Raw genomic sequence first — 20,648 nt, 5'->3', positions numbered from 1 at the left:
ATACATGGCTTCGGGGAGTCAATCTCAAGCTGAAGTTCAGAGGTTAAAAGACCAGATGGCTCAAATGCAAGCGACCACATTTGAGGTTCAAAGGAAATATGAAGAACTTCAGCAGCAACTTAAAGCAGAGGCGGCAGCGAGGGAAGCAGCGGCTACAACGAGAGAAGCAGAGGCCGCAGCGAGAGAAGCAGCGAGAGAAGCAGCAATAGAAGCAGAGGTTCAAAAGAAATATGAAGAACTACAGCTACGACTTCAAAATGATGCGGCATCGAGAGAAGCAGAGCAGAGCAAAAAGTACGACGAACTTCAACAGCAGCTTCAGATTATGATGACGATGTTTAAGCAGACGCAACTTCCACCGTCATAGTGTATGTTGCATAAATACTTTTAACGCTTTTGTAAAGAAAAGTATGAATTCAATTTTATTTATCAATTAAAATTATTTTAGTCATTTAATTTGAAATATTATATAAATTTATTGTTTTTGGTTAGTTTAGATTTGGTTGCTTTTGATTTGCTGTTGCAGGAGGGCTGAAAAAAAAAATTTATTTTAAAAAAATCTCAAAATTAGTGGCGCTTTTTAAAAAATTGCCGCTAAAAGTCATATCAAAACAGTGGCGTTTGTGAAATAAGCGCCGCTAAAGAACACTACTTTTAGCGGCGTTTTTTAATAAGCGCCGCTATAGAACATTACTTTTAGAGGCGCTTTCTTCCAAAGCGTCGCTAAAGAACATGATCTTTAGCGGCGTTTTTTCCTAAGCGCCACTAAAGAACATGATCTTTAGCAGCGTTTTTTATAAGCGCCGCTAAAGAACATGATCTTTAAGGGCGTTTCTTTCTAAGCGCCGCTAAAGAGCATGATCTTTAGCGGCCTTTTTTTCTAAGCGCCGCTAAAGAACATGATATTTAGCGGCGTTTTTTTATGTAAGCGCCGCAAAAGTTAGTGACGTTGTCATTAGCGGCATTTTTTGTGGTGCTTCTACAAGCGCCGAAAATGGAGTTAGTGGCGTTAAAAAGCGCCGCTAAAGACCTAAAAAACGCCGCTAGAAACTTGTTCTGGTGATTAAATTTTTCAAAACGTGAAGTTTTAGTATAGAAATTTAATTTTATTTTTAGTGGCGTTTTTTATAAAAACGCCACAAAATTCATTTTACTTAAAAAATTTCGCCCTGATTTTTTCCCAAATTTCCCCCCTAAAACCCAAAAACGAAAAAGCTCCAAATTTCCCCCTAAAATGGAGGCACCAAAGACGATTCATCTTCTTTGATGAGAGTAGCAGTGTGAGGAATGGGAATTCATCTTCTCATTTGTTGAAACCTGAATCTGGAGAGATATTGAATTTTGGTGAGAGTAAGAGAAGTGGGAATGGGAATTTGTTCACAGGAAACTCTCCGTTCGCCGTGGAGAACAAGAAGAGGTCGCCTAATTCAAGAGGGAGCAACGAAGAAGCTATGCTTTCGTTTACTTCAAGTGTAATTTTACCTTCATCTGGTGTGGTGAAATCAAATGGGGTGCCGGGGATTCAGATCACTCTGATCTTGAAGCTTCCATTGTTAAGGAGGCCGATAGTAGTCCAGTCGTAGAGCCTGAAAAGAGGCCTCGAAAATAGGGGAGAAAACCGACTAATGGAAGAGAAGAGCCCCTAAATCATGTTGAAGCGGAGCGTCAAAGAAGGGAGAAGCTGGCTTCCTACCTCCACAGAAGACTTGATAACACTAAAAGAGGGAATGGTGGGAGCTCCACCTCGACCTCGAGCCTTCCCTTCATCACTCTAACCTTTACCCGAAAGAAGGAGGGAATCACGATAAGGGCAGTCACCCACCCGGGGGAAGTGTCAGGCCAATCGACCATCAGCTGAGGAGAAGAAATATCGAAAAGATTGAACTTCAATTACGCCGCGATTTAGTAGTGATTCGGGGGAAGAGGAGCTTGGTAGCTTGCTCCAGTCCAGTTTCAGAGGTTCAGAAGCCAAAGGCAACTCTCAGACCCTTTGAGTAACCAGAAGCTTTTTGGTGTCTGTGACCCAATATTTATTTTCTTGGATGATTGATTTTTATTTTGCAGGTGTGATTGCGTTCTATAAATTGGCTGTGGTTGAGGGAATGAGCATGAGAGCACTCATTGCTTACAGATTCATCTTCGCCACTGCTTGTATAACTCCACTTGCTTTCATCTTTGAAAGGTAACTTTCACAATTCCTCATATAATCTGTTTTTTTTTTTAGTGTATAGGTTTTGATACCAGAATAATTCAAGAACTTAATCTTTGGTCAACCAACATAAACATAGTCAAACATGGTGGACACCATCATACTGGCACCAAACATGCTGCTGTTGGCGATCAAGTCTTAGGCTCCTTGTTGGCTTTAGCTTCTTGCCTAACATTTGCAATTTGGTACATAGTTCATGTAAGTTTTTTATTATATATATAATCATTTTTATTAGGTGCATTCAGTATGTGCATTAAAAGTGAATCTAATTGTTGGATATACTCGGACTAGAAAATGAATTCGATTTAGAGGAATTAATCAAATTAAGCTTACGTCTCAAACTAATCGAGTATGTTTAAATTATTCTTGTTATGTTTGCGCATTATTCTTTCTTTCTTTTTTTCCTTTTGCAGGTTTCTTTTTTTTGTTACTTTTCTCATTTCCATTCTTATTTTGCAGCCTGCAGCGTGTTGTAAATCGTTAAGACAAGAAAAGCATTGATCTCCAATGGGGTGGATTGAAGAAAATATGAAATCAACTCATATTAGACAAATTCTCTCTCAAGCCATCAGCCTCGGTGCGTTTCCACTTTTCTCTTAATTCTTTAAAATCCTTTTATACTTCAAAAAATTCCATAGGATAATGATTGAAATTTTTAGTTTAAATCTCGTTAAGGAATGGTTATTTCATCGGCACTGATAATATGGAAAGGATTGATTTGCATTATTGGGAGCGAGTCGCCGGTGGTGGTTGTGCTATCTGGGAGTATGAAACCCGGTTTCAAACGAGTGAGCCAATTTTTTACATGTATTTAAAATTAAGTATTTAAAAATTTTGAGCTTTGATTTGTGATAGTCATATAAATTTAAATTTGCCAAATGTTGAACTGCTTGAACGACAAGTGACAGAAGGTTCTCATGTTCTGATGTAGAAAATCTCTAGAAAGTAGAAACAAATAGTTTTGATAAGGTTAACACCATGGTCAACTCTAACAGTCTTGTTCATGAGCTGTGTACTAGTGGTTGAACATTTTCTTTCTGAAATTTATATAGGTGTTATGGCTGTAAATTATTTGAATTAACGGGTCCCCGCCTGGTTATTCTGTATGCTGGATTTAGTACATTGCATGTTTGGTTATGCTTTGTCAGGTTCATGAGTAGCGATATAGCAAAGAAGCTGATATACTCACTAAAGGTAGCATATCCTTGATATCAAGCTAGTTGAATGTGAGCAAATACAAGTTGTGGTTTGTTTATTTGTTTTCAACGAACTTTAAACTTTTTATTATCAATCATGAAAATATTTTCTGACTATTAAAATCTCTTTCCCCACCAATGAAGTGGAGAGTGGACACTTCCAAATAGTTTTGTTTGTTTACTTGTGGAATGGTCTTAAATACATTCCAAGTTCTTCTCATTTTTTCATATGTGTGCGTGTGTGTGTGGTTGATCATTCTTTAAATATCTTCATATGTACAGCTACTGCTTGAGTATGCTAACCTTTTTAATCTTTTGACTGGACATATTCATCAAGAGACGCTAATCTCTACGATGACAGAATGTTGTACACATCTAGTAATCGTTGGTTGCAACAAAAATACATCATGGGCAGAGCTGTTGGGTAAATCAAACACCTATATATTTCTCAAAGTGTTAACAAGTTCTAGAAGTGAAAACATTTGTAAAACACTCTGATTAGGAATTTCTTGCATCACCATTTGTGCTGTATGCTTTGAGTTTCAAGTTCATCACACTTCAATAGTAAAATTACTCTTCTGTTTTATTATTTATTGTATTTTTAATTGTATATATCTTCTCTGAACTAATGTTTTATGTTTTCTGCATGGCAGAAAGGATCCCATAACGTTCACTTATGCTTACCTGAGGTTTGTTCTAAATTTTTCCAAAAATTGGGCTGCCCAGAAAAAAAAAACTTGAAATAGGTTTACTTAGTACTAGTTAAATTGGGCTTGATTTTAGATAAATCTAATTATTATCTTTAAGCATGATATGTTCTAATACTTTGATTTAACCTGTTGATGTATGTATTCTGACTATGGAATATCATGTTCAAATATTCTACAAAGAAGCTAATTAGGAGATTCTGCAATTGTTGATGGTAATTGGAATTTAAGAATATAGGCTTAAGGGTTTAACTGGAATTTAAGCATGATATGTTCTAATATTTTAAATTTATATTGATGAATACTTTCCACCTATATTGACTTAAGTGAGTAGATATATCAGTAGTGTACTTTTTTTATTCCACAAACAATCTTAAAAAGTTGAGATATATTTTTTAGATGTATTTTTTAATAATTTACTATAACATTATAAGACACCTAATTTACTATAACATTATAAAACTATCTTAAAAAGTTGAATTGATTTACGTATCTTTGCCATGTTCACTATGGTTTGAACAAATTAAGTTACTCTTATTTTCTTGCAGAGCATGTAGGAGCCAAATTTGCGGTTCAAATTCGAAGCCATGCTCAAAAGTTTTTCTCTAAGGCTCATTGCTTTGAGTTCATTACAAGATTTCCTTGATTAAGTAAATGTATTATATCTTTTATTACCAAGATTTACTTGATTAAGAAAATGCATTGTATATTTTATTACCTTGCATATATATTATTTATTTTAGTTTTGATTCTAAATTTGTATTTTTACTTAAGTGGTCTAACTTTTGGATTTTAATTGTGTTATTAATTTATTATTTTAAATTCTAAATTTAAATTCATTAATTGTTATATTTATATTTAGTTTTAAAGTTAAAATTTTCGTAGAAAATTTAATTTAAATAATATTTTTATTTATCCTTAAAACATAATATAATATTTATCATAGAAATAAATATTATTTGAAAAAAATATATTTTTTAAAAGATATATTTTTAGCGGCGTTTGTGGGAAAAAGTGCCGCTAAAGCTCAATATCTTTAGCAGCGTTTGTGGGAAAAGCGTCGCTAAAGGTCTTGGTCTTTAGCGACGTTTGTGGGGAAGTGCCGCTAAAGGTCTTGGTCTTTAGTGGCATTTGTAGGGAAGCGCCGCTAAAGGTCATGGTCTTTAGCGGCATTTGTGGGAAAAGCGCCGCTAAAGTTAGCGACGCTGTCATTAGCGGCGTTTTTAGCGGCGCTTCTCAAAGCGCAGCAAATACTTTTAGTGGCGCTAAAAAACGCCGCTAAAGGCCTAAAAAAGCGCCGCTAAAAGCCTGTTTTGGTGTAGTGCTAGAAATCTCAAGACCTGAAATACCTAAAATGCTTGAGTTGTCAAGGCCTGAATTACCCAAAGTTTTGGAGTTACCAAAGCTTGAATTTCTTAAATTTCCTGTGTTGCCTAAGTTGCCTGAGTTGCAAAAACCTAAATAAGTCAATGATCCAGAGTTACCAAAGCCAGAATTACCTAAAGTTCATGAGATTCCCAAAGCTCCTAAATTACCGAAAATTCTCAAGTTACCAAAGCTAGAATTGCCTAAAGTTCCTGAGATGCCCAAGCCAGAATTGCCCAAAGCTCCTGAGTTACCGAAGCCAAAATTGCCCAAAGTTCCTAAGGCGCCCAAGCCAAAATTGCCCAAAGCTCCCAAGTTACCAAATCCTAAATTACCAAAAGTTCTCGAGTTACCAAAGTCAAAATTGCCTAAAGTTCCTGAGGTGCTCAAGCCAGAATTGCCCAAAGCTCCTAAATTGTCAAAACCTGAATTACCAAAAATTCCCGAGTTAACAAAACCAGAATTGTCTAAAGTGCTCAAAGTGCCAAAACCAGAATTGCCCAAAGCTCTTGAGTTGCCGAAAATTCCCGAATTACCTAATTATCTAACATGCCAAAACTTGAAGAACTCAAAGCTACCCAAACCAGAATTACCTAAATTATCCAACTTGGAAACTCGAAACACCTAAACAAGAACTTCCCTAATTTACTCATGACACGACCTTTGTTTTCCTTCCATATCAAGCATATGGTTTTTCGTTTTTCTTTATAGGAGAGTGATTTTATTGTTATCATCTATATATAAAGTTTGGTTTTGACAAATTTTCTAATACAAGAAAGACAAATATGTTGGTCAATTAACATCAGCAGTAACAATAATTGTGTACAAAGAAGGTAACATTGGCATCCAAATCATAATTATATATATCAAAGCTTACTTTTCATATATACATAAATACACACATATATATGCGCACCTTAGACATGCCTGTTAACATTATTTAAAGGAAAACATGAAACAAGAATATATGTGTATACACACATATATATATAGGCAACTTGTTTAATATGATGCAATATAAGATGAAGCACATGGTTTTAGGCTACATCTGTTTCTGCATCTTGCTTCTGCTTCATCTTATTAATCTCATGGAACTCACCATAGAAGTAATTCAAAGATCCCCAAAGTGATAAAACAAGGGATATGGCTTTTTCAACTTGGAACTTTTCATGGTACAACACCACCGCTAAAGATTCCGTCACCGGAAGCAGAGTCGCAATTAGTATACCAGACAGCAACGATGAGGCTGAGAAAATCACACCCACAGCTCCCATGAAGAACAACTGCCATAAGATCGCGTTCAACACAAGCACCACGTAGTATGTTGATTGCCCAAGCATATACTCGCTTGCCTCTCTTGGAATTGCCTAAAGCAAGAAATCATTCAGTTAAAACCTGGACTGAAATACCAGAACTAAAGGGGAATGGGGAATGGAGAATGAGAGATGACCTTGAAGTCTCCGTGAAAGAGCATCCCAATGCAACAGAAAACAGTAGCCGAAAATGACATAACCATCTGTGACTCCATAACCAAAGAGTAAGTGATGGTCTGCTTTGCTTTCTTGTATGTTAACTCGATGGCTGGCAACACAAACCCGTAGAGCGCCGAAGCTGCAAGTGTCATGAAAAACCCAAGGAAATACTGTAGCTTGGATTCATTCGCAGGGCGATCTGAACTCGTATGAAGTGCCAGAACAACAGCTGCGAGTGTCAACAAAAAGACCGAGTTGATCGTAAAAGGTGTAAACTTCGGCTTCACCAATATAAATGCGAACGTAGCAGTGAAAGCCAGTTGAGTCGAAATTATCAAGGCCGAGGTAGATATAGGGAGGCGAGCAACACCGTAAGCATACAAAAAGTCATCAACCCCAGTAAGAACACCAAGAACAACACTAGCCAGAAACACAGGAGCTTTTATCAAGACAAGCTTGGTTCCCGGACCCTCTTTTCGTCGACGATACAAGTATGATACCGTGAGCGGCAACATCATAAACGGCCAACCGGCGGTTTCTAAGCAGCTCGATATCCACACACCCTTACCACCTTTCAAGAAATATAGCCTCATTAAAAGAGGACCACCAACATTTCCTAAGCCCAACATTGCGCAGTTCAACAGAAGTAACATTCTCTTTAGCCCTTTGCTCATCTTCTCCTCCATCTTCAAACCAATTTTCCATGTTCCACAATATGCAAAAAAGAACGATTTCATCGGATTCAACTTAAAACCAGGGTCATAAGCAAGAATAACAAAACAAACCAGGGTTTCATACCATTTTAATCATTAAACTAAGACCCTTTAACAACAATATCAAATTTGTACCATTAATTAGTATAACCACCATGAAAAAGAACACCTAATCCATATCAACCACCCATAACATGCATTATTATCATAAATTAAGCAGTCATTTTCTTAAAATTAAATGGGAATTAAGCTAATTCATTAGAGTTAATAACGTACAAATAATCACAAGCAAACAAAGAAATGCCTAAGAGCAGATTTTACCTTAAACCCAGTCAATTATGGACCTTAAACTTACGAAAAAAACACCCAAAAACCTGCTTTTTTATATAAAGTTAAGGGAATTAAAATGACTGAACTTGATGAACTTTCAAGAAAAAAGATGAGGGAGAGAATGTTGTAAAAGAAACCCACTAACCTTAAGGGAGAGAACAAAGTTAAAAGCAAAATGGATGGTGCTGAAGCGATATTCGAATACACCCCACCAAGAAATTGATGTTTTAGTTGAACATGACGAGCAAAACAGTATTTTTTTACAGAGAAAAACAGGGGAAATTTGGGAAAGGAAAAAGAGAAGACCAAAACGGTATTTTATATCATGAAAATGAAATGACCCATGATCAGATAGTAGTTCTTTTAGCTGCTTGAAATCTGAAACATAGTGAAAGAGCGTGACACGTTAGTGGCGATTCAGGTACATCGAACTCAGTGAGTGGCAATAAATACCCGTAAATGAACTGAGGATAATTTTGAAGGAGAAAATTTAGGTTTAAAAAGAATGATTTGTAGACTGATAAGCTTAATTTAGTGAAGATAATAATCCAATTATACACATCAAATAATCAAGGAAAGTATGAAAGTTATGTTGAAAAGAGTAATCATAATTTAAGTATTATACAAATCAATATGAAGCTATGTGACACAAATAATTTGCATGCCTTGTACCGTTCTATATACTAAACTAAACTACCCTTTACATCACATCACAATCTACGCAATAATTCATGTATATTTATTATTAATATCACCCTAATAAAAAATTATAAAAATATTTTAAAATAAAATATTTTAAAAAATTTATAAAAACAGTTTAAAAATAAAATAAAATGAAGTGCATGTAAATTATCATATGAATTGTTATGTTTTAATTAATATTTAGTTAAAAAAATAATGATTCGGTAATTATATAAAATGGAGACGTCGCGTCATCCTAAAAATATTAAATTTAAGTAAAAATTTTGAAATTAAAAATAAAATATTAATATTATATTAAACTATTAAAAATAGATAATATCTCTGTTTAATACAAATCTTTCCCACAATAACAATACATCATTTCAAATCTAAAAACTCTGATCTTTATCAACTTTACCAGAACTCGTTATGATTAAGAAAAAGAATGAATTTCTTTTATATAAAAGAATACATCCACATTACTTTTATATATAAAAAAATTCACTAAACCCACAATAACAATCCATCCACATTACTTTTGTCACTGTTTTCAACACGTTCTGTTGACTTTAGCACCCATTTTATGAATCCAGTGGTGTGGCTACAAATTGTGGGTCATAATGATAAAATGGTACCTAATCCCTGCAAAAATCACATCTGCTTTTGCTTGGTCATTTCTGAACTTAGGTCACCTTTTCCTTTTATAATGGAATGCACTCCATATGTTTTTTCACTTGATTATTCAAGTGGTTTTATAATGGCAAAGAAGAATCATCATCAAAAATAAAAGAACACTATACATGTAGGAGTTGAACACTGTATGAATCAATTGAAAGAACTCCATTTCCTAGACAAGATTAAAACCTTCAATTCTTCAAGATTTTGCCTTTGGGATATAATTAAGCAAGGGATCAACCATTCCTATATGTAGGCATGAAAAATCTATGCTAAAAAACAAGAAATGGTGTACTCAAGAAATCCAACAATTTTCTACATAAGAAAACGCACATTTCCATTGATAAACTTCAATCAAGACCTTTGAATGATATGGATATTATGATACAAAGTTCAACATCATCTGTATTAATGAAAGGGTTCTGGTTATTACTTATTACAATATTTTTCTACTTTTAAGGGTGTAAAAAGGCTTATATAAAACAAACCCTCATCTTGTTGAGAGTTTGCTAGACATCGTAAGATGTCTCACCTGAAAGTAGACACCGGCAGTGGCGGCGGTGACTCACCAATCAAAAGCTTCTCAAAGGAGGATTTCGGTTACGGTTTGAGATTGGCAAAGAGAATTTCCCATTGCAAGAAAATGATCTCTTCATGAAAATTGGCCTAATTTGCAAAGATCTTCTTCCTATGGACGAATTGCACATTAGTCTCAATAAACCTTGATTCCCTGCACCTCTCCTTGGCACAATTCTCAAGCTTGATTCTTTCCCTTTACCCAATTCATTATCTAAATTGCTTCCATTAGACCCTTCTGCTAGACCATTATTAGCAAGTGCTTGGCTGATCTGTGAAGCTGCCATGGAATCCAAAGAAACTGATCTTCTTACAGGTTGAAGAACCCCATCTTCATCCTCTGTATTTCTCTCATCTTCCTCATATGGTCTATGCCTCATTTCACTTGTTACACTTCCTGCTTGTCCTTCAGATTCTTCATTATCTACTGTAATTGCAACTTGGGTTCCTTCAGTAACTTCATTATTTACCCCAGATGATGATGATGGTCCTTTATCAGCCATGTTTGAAACAATAGGTGCTCGGCACATAGGACAATTGGTATGGGACCTAAGCCAAGTATCAATACATGAGATGTGAAAAGCATGGCTACATTTAGGCAACAGCCTTAAAGTCTCACCTTCTTCGAACTCGTTTAAACAAACAGAGCACTCCGTTCCTTCAACAAGACCCTCACCTTTCACGTACTTAAAAACAGCAATGGAATCAATGATCGACGGTTGTAAACCAACGGTGTTGATATACCATACATGATGATCAACGACCGGACCATGATCTTCATCGAGAAACTCATCACGGGTTTCAGTCGTTTCATTTGATCTTCTTCTCCTAAAATCGGGTCGGCGTCGATAATACCTGACGTAGTAAACGTACAAACAGAGGATAAAAAACGAAAACGCAAGTACTGTGAAAATTATTATCAAATACTTGGTGCGCAACGCTGAATGATGATGAGCGATAGAACCATCATCCTGGAAACAGGATAGTGAAGCACAACTGTCGTTACAGCCATCATCATGATCATCACAGTTTTCTGCCAAGACCTCAATGCTTGAATCATTATATCCCAAATTTCTGAAATGAAATCGAAAACCCATATCGGGGGAATCAAATCAAAGATGGAACATTAAAGCAAAAAAGAAGGAAAACCCAGGAAAGAGTAGATCAAAAGGATTAGGTGAAGGGGGGAAATGAAGAAATTGAAGGAAACGATTGGAAGGAAGTGTCTGAATAAAAGATAATCACGACTCTTTCTTTTTTTGTGGTTTGATGTTATTTTCTGCCTTGGATTCTTGACTTTTTCTCATAATGGCGGCTTAACACGGTTGACTGACCACTTGATGTGGACTTTAAGTACAGGAGTTATTTAGGTTAAATTATGCTTCAACTCCCTTTACTTTTCATATGTTTATAATTTAGTCCTTATATTTTATTTTCATGGATTTAGTTCTTTTATTTTTTTTTTTGAATTTAAAAATGTAAGTCCAATTTTAAACGTAATTACAATGATTATCTTAAATATAGCGTAAATATATAATTATAGATAATTTTATCCATATTTAATTATGAGGAATTTTTAAAAGGGACTTTAAAGCAATTAATGGTTTGAAAAGGAACAAAGCACATGGTTTGCAATTTGGTGCTTTTGCTTGGAGAATAAGAAGGAGCAATCAGTAGAGTTTTTTGCCTTTTAAGCATAGTTTGAATATGTTTTAAATTTGGCCTTTTTATCAACTTTGGTTTGCAATTTGAAACTAAAAATGGGGAAGAAATCAAATCGGTCCCACAAGATATTGAAATTAGCAAGTTTGCCCCCCCAAAAAAGGGTTAAAAACCCAGCTGGCGAAGCATATAAATTAATTAATTCAGCTAATAGATTTGGTGTGAAAATAAATGGGAAATTAATGTCAATGTTTAGTGGGTCAAGATCTGTCTTAGGGTTCACTTAATTTCATATAATTTTTTTAAAAAAAATTGAATAATAATAAGGAAAAATATCAAAATTATACATTAATTTTGATCTAATGTACAATTTGATATATGAATTCTGATTTGGTACAATTACAAGTTAAAATTTCATATATAAAATAGTACAGAATTAAATTTTATGTATAATATCGTACATTAAATTAAAGTTCATATATAATTTTGATATTTATCTTTAATAGTGATGAGGAGGAAGAGGAGGCGGCTTCAGCATTCGGGGAGCTCCTAAACCTTTTTCAAAAAGATTAATTAAACCCTTCAAAAAAAAAACCTACAGTTGAGCTTTTAAGTGTTAGAAGTATCATCGAGCAAGCCTTTTGATTATTAATGTTAACGGCTAACCATTAAATTGAAATAGTTATCGTTTTTTTTAAGTTATTTTTATACCATTCTAATTTCTGTCACGCAATTTTCCAAATGTTCAAAAAAAATTAAAATTAAAAAGAATTATAGAGATTTAGAAAAATTATTAAAAATATTACAAAAAATATTATAAAGTTAACAGTCAAAGGCTTAATTGATGAGAATTCTAACTTTTAAGAACTCAATTAGATGCATCTTTTAATTTATTTTTTATATAAATAAGTTATAAATTTGATTAAAAATAAAAATAAAAATCTATTTTTCCCTTGCAAAAGATAATAAATTTCTTGTGACGGTAATTCTATTCAAACTTTGTTAGTATTTAGATTACATCCCAAGTTTTTATATATAAAGTAAGTTTATAGTTTGTCCATTTAATTTTTAAAAGTTACAAATTAGACACTAAATTATTCGAAAATTAGAAGATGGCCACTAGATCATTATAGGGTAAACTACACCTAATATCACTGAACTATTAGTAAATTTACACTTTAATCATTCAATTTATTTTTTAAAAAAAATTACAAGATGATCACTGAATTATTAAAAAACTTTAGGGTTGCGATAGTAACTTTGCTAGGGGTTTGAGTTGTTGATATTGTTTAGACTATCAAATTAGAGAATAATAGTACAATAATTGAGTGACCAAAAGTATATACGTGTAAACTTACCAATAGTTTAGTGATGAACTTGTAACTTTTGTTAAAATTTTAGTTTTTACTTCTCTCTTATAATAAAACCCTATCAAAATTGTAATTGCTAAGTAGTATAAATAAAATTTCATAATTAAGTTCAATTGTTTGAATAAAAAAATCAATTATTACTAATTTATAAATTTTCATAATTTTATAGCAAAATGAGACTAATATATCAAAGCAACTAATTTTTTTTAAAAAAATCATAACAAGAAAATTTTAATTAGATGTGTTTTTAGATAATGGGTTAAAGTATAGGTGACGATTAAAATTTGTTATTATATTTCGAAAAATATGATAAAATTTACCATTCAACTCTATATAATTGAATTTTATTAAATTTTGACACTCAATATTAATTTTGATTATTTGAAAACATAATTTAATAAGAAAAGTTCTTTCAAATATTTTACTTTAATAGTTAACAATATTTTAACTTATAAATGTTAAAAATTAATACATTAAATTAAAATTTCTATTTAATGAAATAAAAACTTGAAAAATAGAAATACATATATCATAAAAGAAAAAAATTAAAATTATTTTTAATAGTATATTGATTAACTTATTGTTGTTAAATATTAAAGTAAAATATAAAAATTATTTTTATAAAATCTTGTTTTTAATTTATTTTAAATTAAAATTGAATAGTAAAATTTAATAAAAATTTAATATTAACAACAAAATTATTTTAGTAGAAAGGACCAATTTGCTTATTTTTTGAATAAAAAAGATAAAATACAATTTGGCTCATAGTACAGGAGATTCCATGATACTTTTACCGCAATCGAGTTTGAGTTAATGGATTTATATTTATATTCGTTTGCTTATTTAAGATTTGTTTAATTTCGTATTCATTTATTTAAAGTTGTGTTCATGATGGTCGTTTATGAATATTAAATGAAACACTAAACAAACATGCTCACTAACACATTCATAAACATATAATTAAATATGTTCACAATGTTCTTAAATAATAAACAAACAAACAAAAAATAAATAAATAATTATATACTTTTTAGATATAAAATAATCAGATGTAAATAAATAAATAAAATAAGGACACAAATTATAATAATAATTAAATAATAAATGAGCTTTAAATGATTTTTTAAACAAACATAAACTAAACTAGCTTTGTATGTATTCAGTTAGTTTAATAAACGAGTCTCAAAATTTTGTTTATACTCTTTTTATTTAGCTTAGTAAATAAATAAAAACTGAACTGTTCATTTATCGTTTTGTTTATGTACAACTTTACTTCGTACACTCAATAATGCCTAGATATATTTCAAATATTAATCTAGTTGTGCTATAATAGTAATATTAAAAGTAAACTACTTCCAAGGTTGCTATATTATTAGTAATCTAGTTGTGTTATAATAGTAATATTAAAGATAAACTATATCCAAGGTCGCTATATTATATAAGTAAGTTCGTATTTTAATTATTTAACTTCAAAAAACTACAAAATAGTCGCTATATACCAAAAGACTTTATTTATTTATATAAAATTGAATTTGGAACATGATTCAAAAGCTTAACAACTGATCAGGCTTTATTTATTTATATGCCTTAATTTACATTATATGAAAAAGAAAAAGGAATAGGTGGTTCATCCCCAATATTAAAAAAGAAATTCCATAAATTTTAACATTAAATGTTAAGCATAAATCTTTGCATTTTTAACCAATTTCATACATCATGTCCTATTCATACTATTATCATGTAATAAGGTGATCCTGTCGGAATGTTACCAGCATTGAAAGCCAAGTCGGAAGTGACTGGATCCTAAGATTCAGACACAGCATCCACTGCGGAAGTTGTGTTACCATTGCCGCCAATGATAACACTATTCATTCTGCTAGTGAAGTCGTATACATGGCCCATTTTAGCTCGTTTGGTCGCCAAGTACCGCTTGTTGTCCTTTGTAATAGGTGATAGTAGTGGAACCCGACCTGCAATTGCTAATCCGTAACCCTTAAGTCCACTGTATTTAGCAGGATTGTTCGTCATAAGCTTCATTGTTCGCACACCCAGATCCCTAAGTATCTGAAAGAAAGAACCGAAGGTTAGAGTTAGACAAACTTCGTTGTAAAGTACAAAGAAAACACAAAGATGAACCAGTCATTCGGTGAAAGCTAAAGCCTTTAAGCAAGCCGCGATCCTTTACACGAATGTAAGATATGGGTATTTCAAGAGAAAGGGGAAGAGGGAGCTATTCGGATTGGAAAATTATTACCAATGTACCAACAAATGAACCTTCGGAATGTAACTGAATTATGAATTAATTTAGCAATGTTTCAAAGAGGAATACCTGTGCACCAATGCCGTATTCTCTAGAATCAACAGGCAACCCAAGCTCAACATTTGCTTCTACTGTATCACGACCAGCATCCTGAAGAGTATAGGCACGAAGCTTGTGGCCTAAACCAATGCCCCTGCCTTCATGTCCCCGCAGGTATACTAAAACACCCCGACCAGCCTCCTCAATCTGCCTCATTGCAAGGCTAAGCTGATTCCCACAGTCACATCTAGCTGATCCAAATATATCTCCTGTGAGGCATTCAGAGTGAACCCTCACGAGAATATCTTGTCCATCTCCGATCTCACCCTGTTTGAACCGTAGAAAAGAATCATACCATTTTCTTCATCATAAATGCTTTTAATCCAATAAAATTAGTCCAAATGAAATATACAGAACGGCACAACCCTCGATATTTATGGAAAAACAATAGAAGTGTCCTTAAAATAAATCAAAACATTTCCAACTTAATTAACCACAATACAAATACATAAAGAAAGAGAGAGTTCGCAATGAATATTACGGTAAATCAGAAACATAAGAAACTGAAACTAGCAATAAGAATTCCGACTTATCTTCACCTTAACCATTGCAATATGCTCAATCCCATCTATTTGTGACCTGTAACAAGAAGCCGTGAATGGCCCCCACATTGTCGGTATCAGTGCAGCACCGGCATGATCGACTAATTTATCCCTCTTTCTCCGATACCTGTCGATCATAAGCAGCGTTACTAGTTTACTTCATCGAGGTAACTTAACCACAGGATCCATGAAAAATAAGTCGAAAGCAAATCTCTGTGCATATGATAGTCATTAGTTTACCTAATTAAATCAGCAATGGATACAATTTTCAAGTTCTCCTGTTCAGCAAATTGACGAAGCTTTGGCAATCGAGCCATGGATCCATCATCATCTACGATCTCACAGAGAATCGCAACAGGGTCCAGTCCGGCTAGCATTGCAAGATCAACTGAAGCTTCGGTATGACCAGCTCTTTTTAGAACACCACCTTCTCTGTACTTCAGTGGGAAAATGTGACCTGGGCGGTTGAAATCCTCGGGTTTGGAATCTTTAGAAGCTAGGGCCAATATCGTCGTTGCTCTATCATGTGCTGACACACCAGTTGTAGTGCCATGTTTTGCATCCTGCAAATCAGTTTTCATTCAACACAAAAACGGAGAATCATCGGAAATTTTGACCCGTAATCATACTTTGTTCAAACTATCATAAAATATTTCTCCAAAATTCATATTTTAAGCTTATCAACATCATAAATACAAACTTTTTTTCCAAAATAATCCATTGTATCAGGTTTATGAATATCAGACAAAACAACATACCACTGTAACCGTGAATGCAGTACAGAGTTTCTCTTCATTTTCCCTTTGGTTCACCATTAAAGGAAGATTCAACCTCTCTAGATCCTCCTCTTTCATGCTCACACAAACTATCCCGGTTCCATGCTTCACGATAAATGCCATAGCTTCAGGTGTCACCAACTGTGCTGCCATTATAAGATCTCCTTCGTTTTCTCTATCCTCATCGTCTACAACCACTACCATCTGTAAAAGTTAATTTCTGGTTACTAAAAGTTAAACTAGAGCTCAATGGAACAAAAAAAGCATCCTACAGAGAAAAAAAACTAACCTTCCCTTGGCGAATATCCTCGATTGCCTCAGGAATGGAAGCAAAACCTTCAGTCGCGCGGTCCAAATTGAATTCATCGTTATCAACAGGAAAACCGTTACTTATAGAAACGGCATCTGCAGCAACATTTTGAAACATTATATCATCTTGTTATGCTTCAATCCTAACTGATTTATAACTAAAGAGATTACCATTTGTGGAGACAACATTTTCGCCTTCTCCCGATTGAACCGCAGCTCTAGTTTTGCCAACACTTTTAATAACGGACGACAATCTACCACCGAAACGCACAAAGGCTAAACCGGATGCGTAGCCATTAGCGAAGACTAGATTTGTTCTGTGTAGTCCATTAAAGGATTGGAAGCTTTTTGATGCCCTACACAGAAATTCATACAATCAAACGGTACTGTGTAATAAAAAAACCTCCCATTTCCTAGCATTTAATTTGACAATAAACAAAACCCTTAAATATATATAAAAATTATGTGTAATGTTTTGATAATTTGCTTATGAAATTAATCAAATGTGAAAATAGAAACATAAAGAAACAAGCCTATATAGCATTTGCATCTAATTCTAGCTTTTTCTATTCAACCAAACACAAACCAGATTTCATCATTCGAAATTTTTTTAAAAATTCATTTAAATAAAACCGCCATATTGCTTACCAGCCAAGGCGTAACTTTGGGTCACTGAATCTTAAGTAAACCACAGCGTTTATATAAGGTCGAAATGGAACCATTGATCGTTAAAACTATATACATTAGAAGTTAGAAAGTCATGAAGGAAAATCGAATTGTACACGAAAAGCGAAAAACAAAGAAAACCCAAACGAAAATTCAGTTAAACGAAAGGATCCCATTAAAGAAAAAGAGAAGAAAAAGGTTACCGAGGACGAGAAAGTGATGCAGTTGAAGAAGGAGAAGAAACGTTCCAAGAAGCCATGAACAGTGAGAGAAGACGCTGGAAATTCCTAATATGTGGGAATTTGATGTTGCAATTGTAAATTTGAAAAAGGCAGAGGAAGCGAAATGAAAGGATAGTGGAGATGACGACGGATGAGATATATATATCACCCGCGGGTGAGCTACCAACAGCACTTCGGTATGGTAGGACTTTATTTATTTATTTATTTCATTTTTCTCATTTTTAGTTAATAAAATATTGGAGGAAATATGTTAAAAACAAATTTTCCGGTTTTTTTTACAGAAATGATATAAAATAAATAAATAATTATCAAAATAGAACTGGTAATATATTATTTATGAAAATTCTCGTAGGTATCACTCTACTTTCCCTCGATCATTAAATTATCAATAATATTTAAAAGAAAATTTATTGTGGCGTGATTGTGTCAAACGACATCAATGTATATTTTTATAAATATATACAATAAAAAAATGAAAGAAAAAACCTTTTTGAATTAAAAAAAATTTTTCATGAAAACTTTAGACACTATCATTTATTTCGGCAGATAGTTAGGGGTTGTCTGATCCTTTTAAAATGAAAATTTTTTCATTTAGACCTTTTAAAATTTTTAAAATTTTAAGTTAATAAAAGTAAATTTAAACTTTAACCCAACTAAAAATATAAAATTTTAATTTAATCTTTTAAAAATAAAAAAGATATAAATTATTAAAATTATAAAATTATATTTTTACTATCATAAAAATTATAATTTAATTTTAACCCTAAAAATAATTTTTGGCTTTACCCCTAATTTACTTTTCTTTCTTTTTTATGATAAGTGGGGGATAATGGTCCCCCTACTGCTTTAAAAGATTTGCTAAGTGACAGGTTTCTTTTTTTTAATGAATTTTTTTTTTACTTCAACTCTTTGTTTTTGTGACAGAAGTGTCGCGGATGTGTCCGCGACACTCACTTAAAATTTTTTTCTTCCATGGTGTATACTTGTGAAAATATTAATATTTTCAAAAAAATATACATTAGTGTCACTAATGATGATCTAATGATTGGGAAAAAGTGGGCGGCACCAATAAAAAGGTTTAAATACTAATGATGGTCTAATGATTGAGGAAAAAGTGAGCGGAAATGACTAAAAATACTCATTTTCATAAATAATTTCTTACATGTCCCGTTTTGGTAATTATTTATTTATTTTTATATTATTTCTGTAAAAAAACCCAAGGTTTCCTTAAGAAATGTTTTATTAGAAATTTTGAGTGAATTTTTTTATATTTAAATTAAATAAAAATATTATGAAAAAGACATTTTCTATATTTAGGGAATTTAGATGAATGATAATCTTTATGTGATATAAGAATAGGAGATCCACTTGTATAAAATTTAATTGGTTTTATATTTTTTATTTTTTATATAATTAAATTTTAACAATTCAGTCGTTAAAATTAATAAGATATTTGTACTTATCATGTATGTGAATTTTTGGATCAATTTGATATCTCTATCATATCAATCTAAGTTATTATTACGTAATAGAATTACTCGTACGAGGGTCAAATCTCTTATTAATTATGATCCAAATTTTTTGAGGTTTAATCACATAAAGATCAAACCCTTCAAAATGATCATATTAAAAACCAAACTTTTATGAAAATGTTCAAATAAAGACTTTTTACACAATTCGATCAAGTTTACAGTAAAAAATTGGGTAAATGCTAATAGGATACGTGACAATAGAATCTCATATTATTTAAAAAAAAGAGAAAAAAAATAAAAACATATTCTCAAACCTGACTTTCGACATTTGAAAAGCACTTATTTACGTAATTTCATAAAAAAAATGGTATTTATATGATCATTTTAAAATATTTGGCCCACGTGTGAGTAATTCGAAAGGTTGTGTTTCAATTTGAGCATTTAGCCGAATAATAATATCTTCACAAATATAATAACATTACATAATTTTTTGAACAATCACATTATAGGTGGATGCCCATAAAGATCAATATAAGTTTGATATATTTCAGGACTCTAATATTCATTAGAAGTAGAGCTTCATTTCATTTATACTTGTTGTGTCTATAAATATAAATTTTGAAGAAGCCTTCTAAACATGCTCATTGATCGATAAAAATACGTTTTCTTTTGCTCTTATATTTTTTCCAGTCTTTTATTTAATAACACGTTATCAACATAATAATAATTTTTATTATTATTTTAAACACTTTATGAACACGATTGTAAAAACCTTAAATCACAAATATTGTACGTATGAAATGGCGAAGCATCTCAACCAGCCTATAAATTGTGCATGCTCGAAAGGGTTATGAATCAAATCATATACGCTACAAGAGTTGCACTATGCACCACTATTTAAAAGTGAATGGTCAATTTCTTATCAATCATCCATACTTAGAATAAGATGTACCACAGGAGTCATACTATGCACTAGACCTGTCCATGGGCCGGGCCGGGCCCGGAAAAAATTTTTGGCCCGGCCTCGCCCCGAAATATGGGCCTAAAATTTTGCCTAGGCCCGGCTCAAGAAAATATCATAAGCTCGAGCCCGGCCCGGCCCGGCCCATTTTTTAATAAATATTAAAAAAAATATTTTAAAAATAAAAAATAAAAAAAAATATTTTAAAAGTCTTTTAAAATCTAAAAAAAATAAAAAAATATATATTTATTATATTCGGGCCGGGCCGGGCTAAAAAAGTGGTGCCTGTGGCCCGACCCATTTTTTAAACGGGACTTGTTTTTTTGCCCAAGCCCATATTTCAGGCCTATATTTTTACCCGGCCC

General features: G+C 32.7%; 3 protein-coding genes and 1 long non-coding RNA gene across 9 annotated transcripts; 1 reads left to right on the top strand and 3 right to left on the bottom strand.

The window, feature by feature from the left end:
- The first annotated feature begins 1,223 nt into the window (after window positions 1-1,223).
- On the top strand, window positions 1,224-4,821 carry LOC107898788 (uncharacterized). Of its 3 annotated transcripts, XR_001684489.2 has the most exons (6): window positions 1,224-2,182; window positions 2,669-2,786; window positions 2,885-2,997; window positions 3,358-3,829; window positions 4,059-4,094; window positions 4,661-4,821. It is a non-coding gene; the product is annotated as an uncharacterized lncRNA (long non-coding RNA). The 3 variants fall into 3 exon arrangements; XR_005911939.1 differs by having other exon boundaries at window positions 2,885-3,829; XR_005911940.1 differs by having other exon boundaries at window positions 2,869-3,829.
- A 1,495-nt stretch (window positions 4,822-6,316) lies between these two features.
- Window positions 6,317-8,514, bottom strand: LOC107898786 (purine permease 1). 3 transcript variants are annotated; one of them, XM_041090915.1, is made up of 4 exons: window positions 8,138-8,514; window positions 7,984-8,036; window positions 6,928-7,635; window positions 6,317-6,844 (listed from the first exon to the last, which is right to left on the bottom strand). In XM_041090915.1, exons 3-4 carry the CDS (start codon window positions 7,633-7,635, stop codon window positions 6,515-6,517), a joined length of 1,038 nt encoding a protein of 345 aa, XP_040946849.1. In that variant the 5' UTR covers window positions 7,984-8,036; window positions 8,138-8,514; the 3' UTR covers window positions 6,317-6,514. The 3 variants fall into 3 exon arrangements, with proteins under 3 accessions (XP_040946849.1, XP_016679815.1, XP_016679816.1); XM_016824326.2 differs by lacking the exon at window positions 7,984-8,036 and having other exon boundaries at window positions 8,138-8,398; XM_016824327.1 differs by lacking the exon at window positions 8,138-8,514 and having other exon boundaries at window positions 7,984-8,039.
- A 449-nt stretch (window positions 8,515-8,963) lies between these two features.
- On the bottom strand, window positions 8,964-11,224 carry LOC107898785 (E3 ubiquitin-protein ligase RING1). 2 transcript variants are annotated; one of them, XM_016824324.2, is made up of 2 exons: window positions 9,881-11,224; window positions 8,964-9,315 (listed from the first exon to the last, which is right to left on the bottom strand). In XM_016824324.2, exon 1 carries the CDS (start codon window positions 11,019-11,021, stop codon window positions 9,921-9,923), a length of 1,101 nt encoding a protein of 366 aa, XP_016679813.1. In that variant the 5' UTR covers window positions 11,022-11,224; the 3' UTR covers window positions 8,964-9,315; window positions 9,881-9,920. The 2 variants fall into 2 exon arrangements, with proteins under 2 accessions (XP_016679813.1, XP_016679814.1); XM_016824325.2 differs by having other exon boundaries at window positions 9,069-9,330.
- Window positions 11,225-14,595: 3,371 nt separating this feature from the next.
- On the bottom strand, window positions 14,596-18,020 carry LOC107898789 (bifunctional riboflavin biosynthesis protein RIBA 1, chloroplastic). Its single transcript, XM_016824330.2, has 8 exons — window positions 17,812-18,020; window positions 17,114-17,298; window positions 16,923-17,038; window positions 16,616-16,837; window positions 16,098-16,420; window positions 15,855-15,984; window positions 15,286-15,582; window positions 14,596-15,020 (listed from the first exon to the last, which is right to left on the bottom strand). The coding sequence occupies exons 1-8, from the start codon at window positions 17,865-17,867 to the stop codon at window positions 14,760-14,762; spliced, it is 1,590 nt and encodes a 529-aa protein (XP_016679819.1). The 5' UTR covers window positions 17,868-18,020; the 3' UTR covers window positions 14,596-14,759.
- Between the last annotated feature and the right edge of the window lie 2,628 nt (window positions 18,021-20,648).

Source organism: Gossypium hirsutum, chromosome D04 (genome assembly GCF_007990345.1).
Source record: "Gossypium hirsutum isolate 1008001.06 chromosome D04, Gossypium_hirsutum_v2.1, whole genome shotgun sequence".
NCBI classification, from domain to species: Eukaryota; Viridiplantae; Streptophyta; class Magnoliopsida; order Malvales; family Malvaceae; genus Gossypium; species Gossypium hirsutum.
The sequence above is the reverse complement of the archived record's forward strand: the minus strand, read 5'-3'. Positions and strand labels throughout refer to the sequence as shown.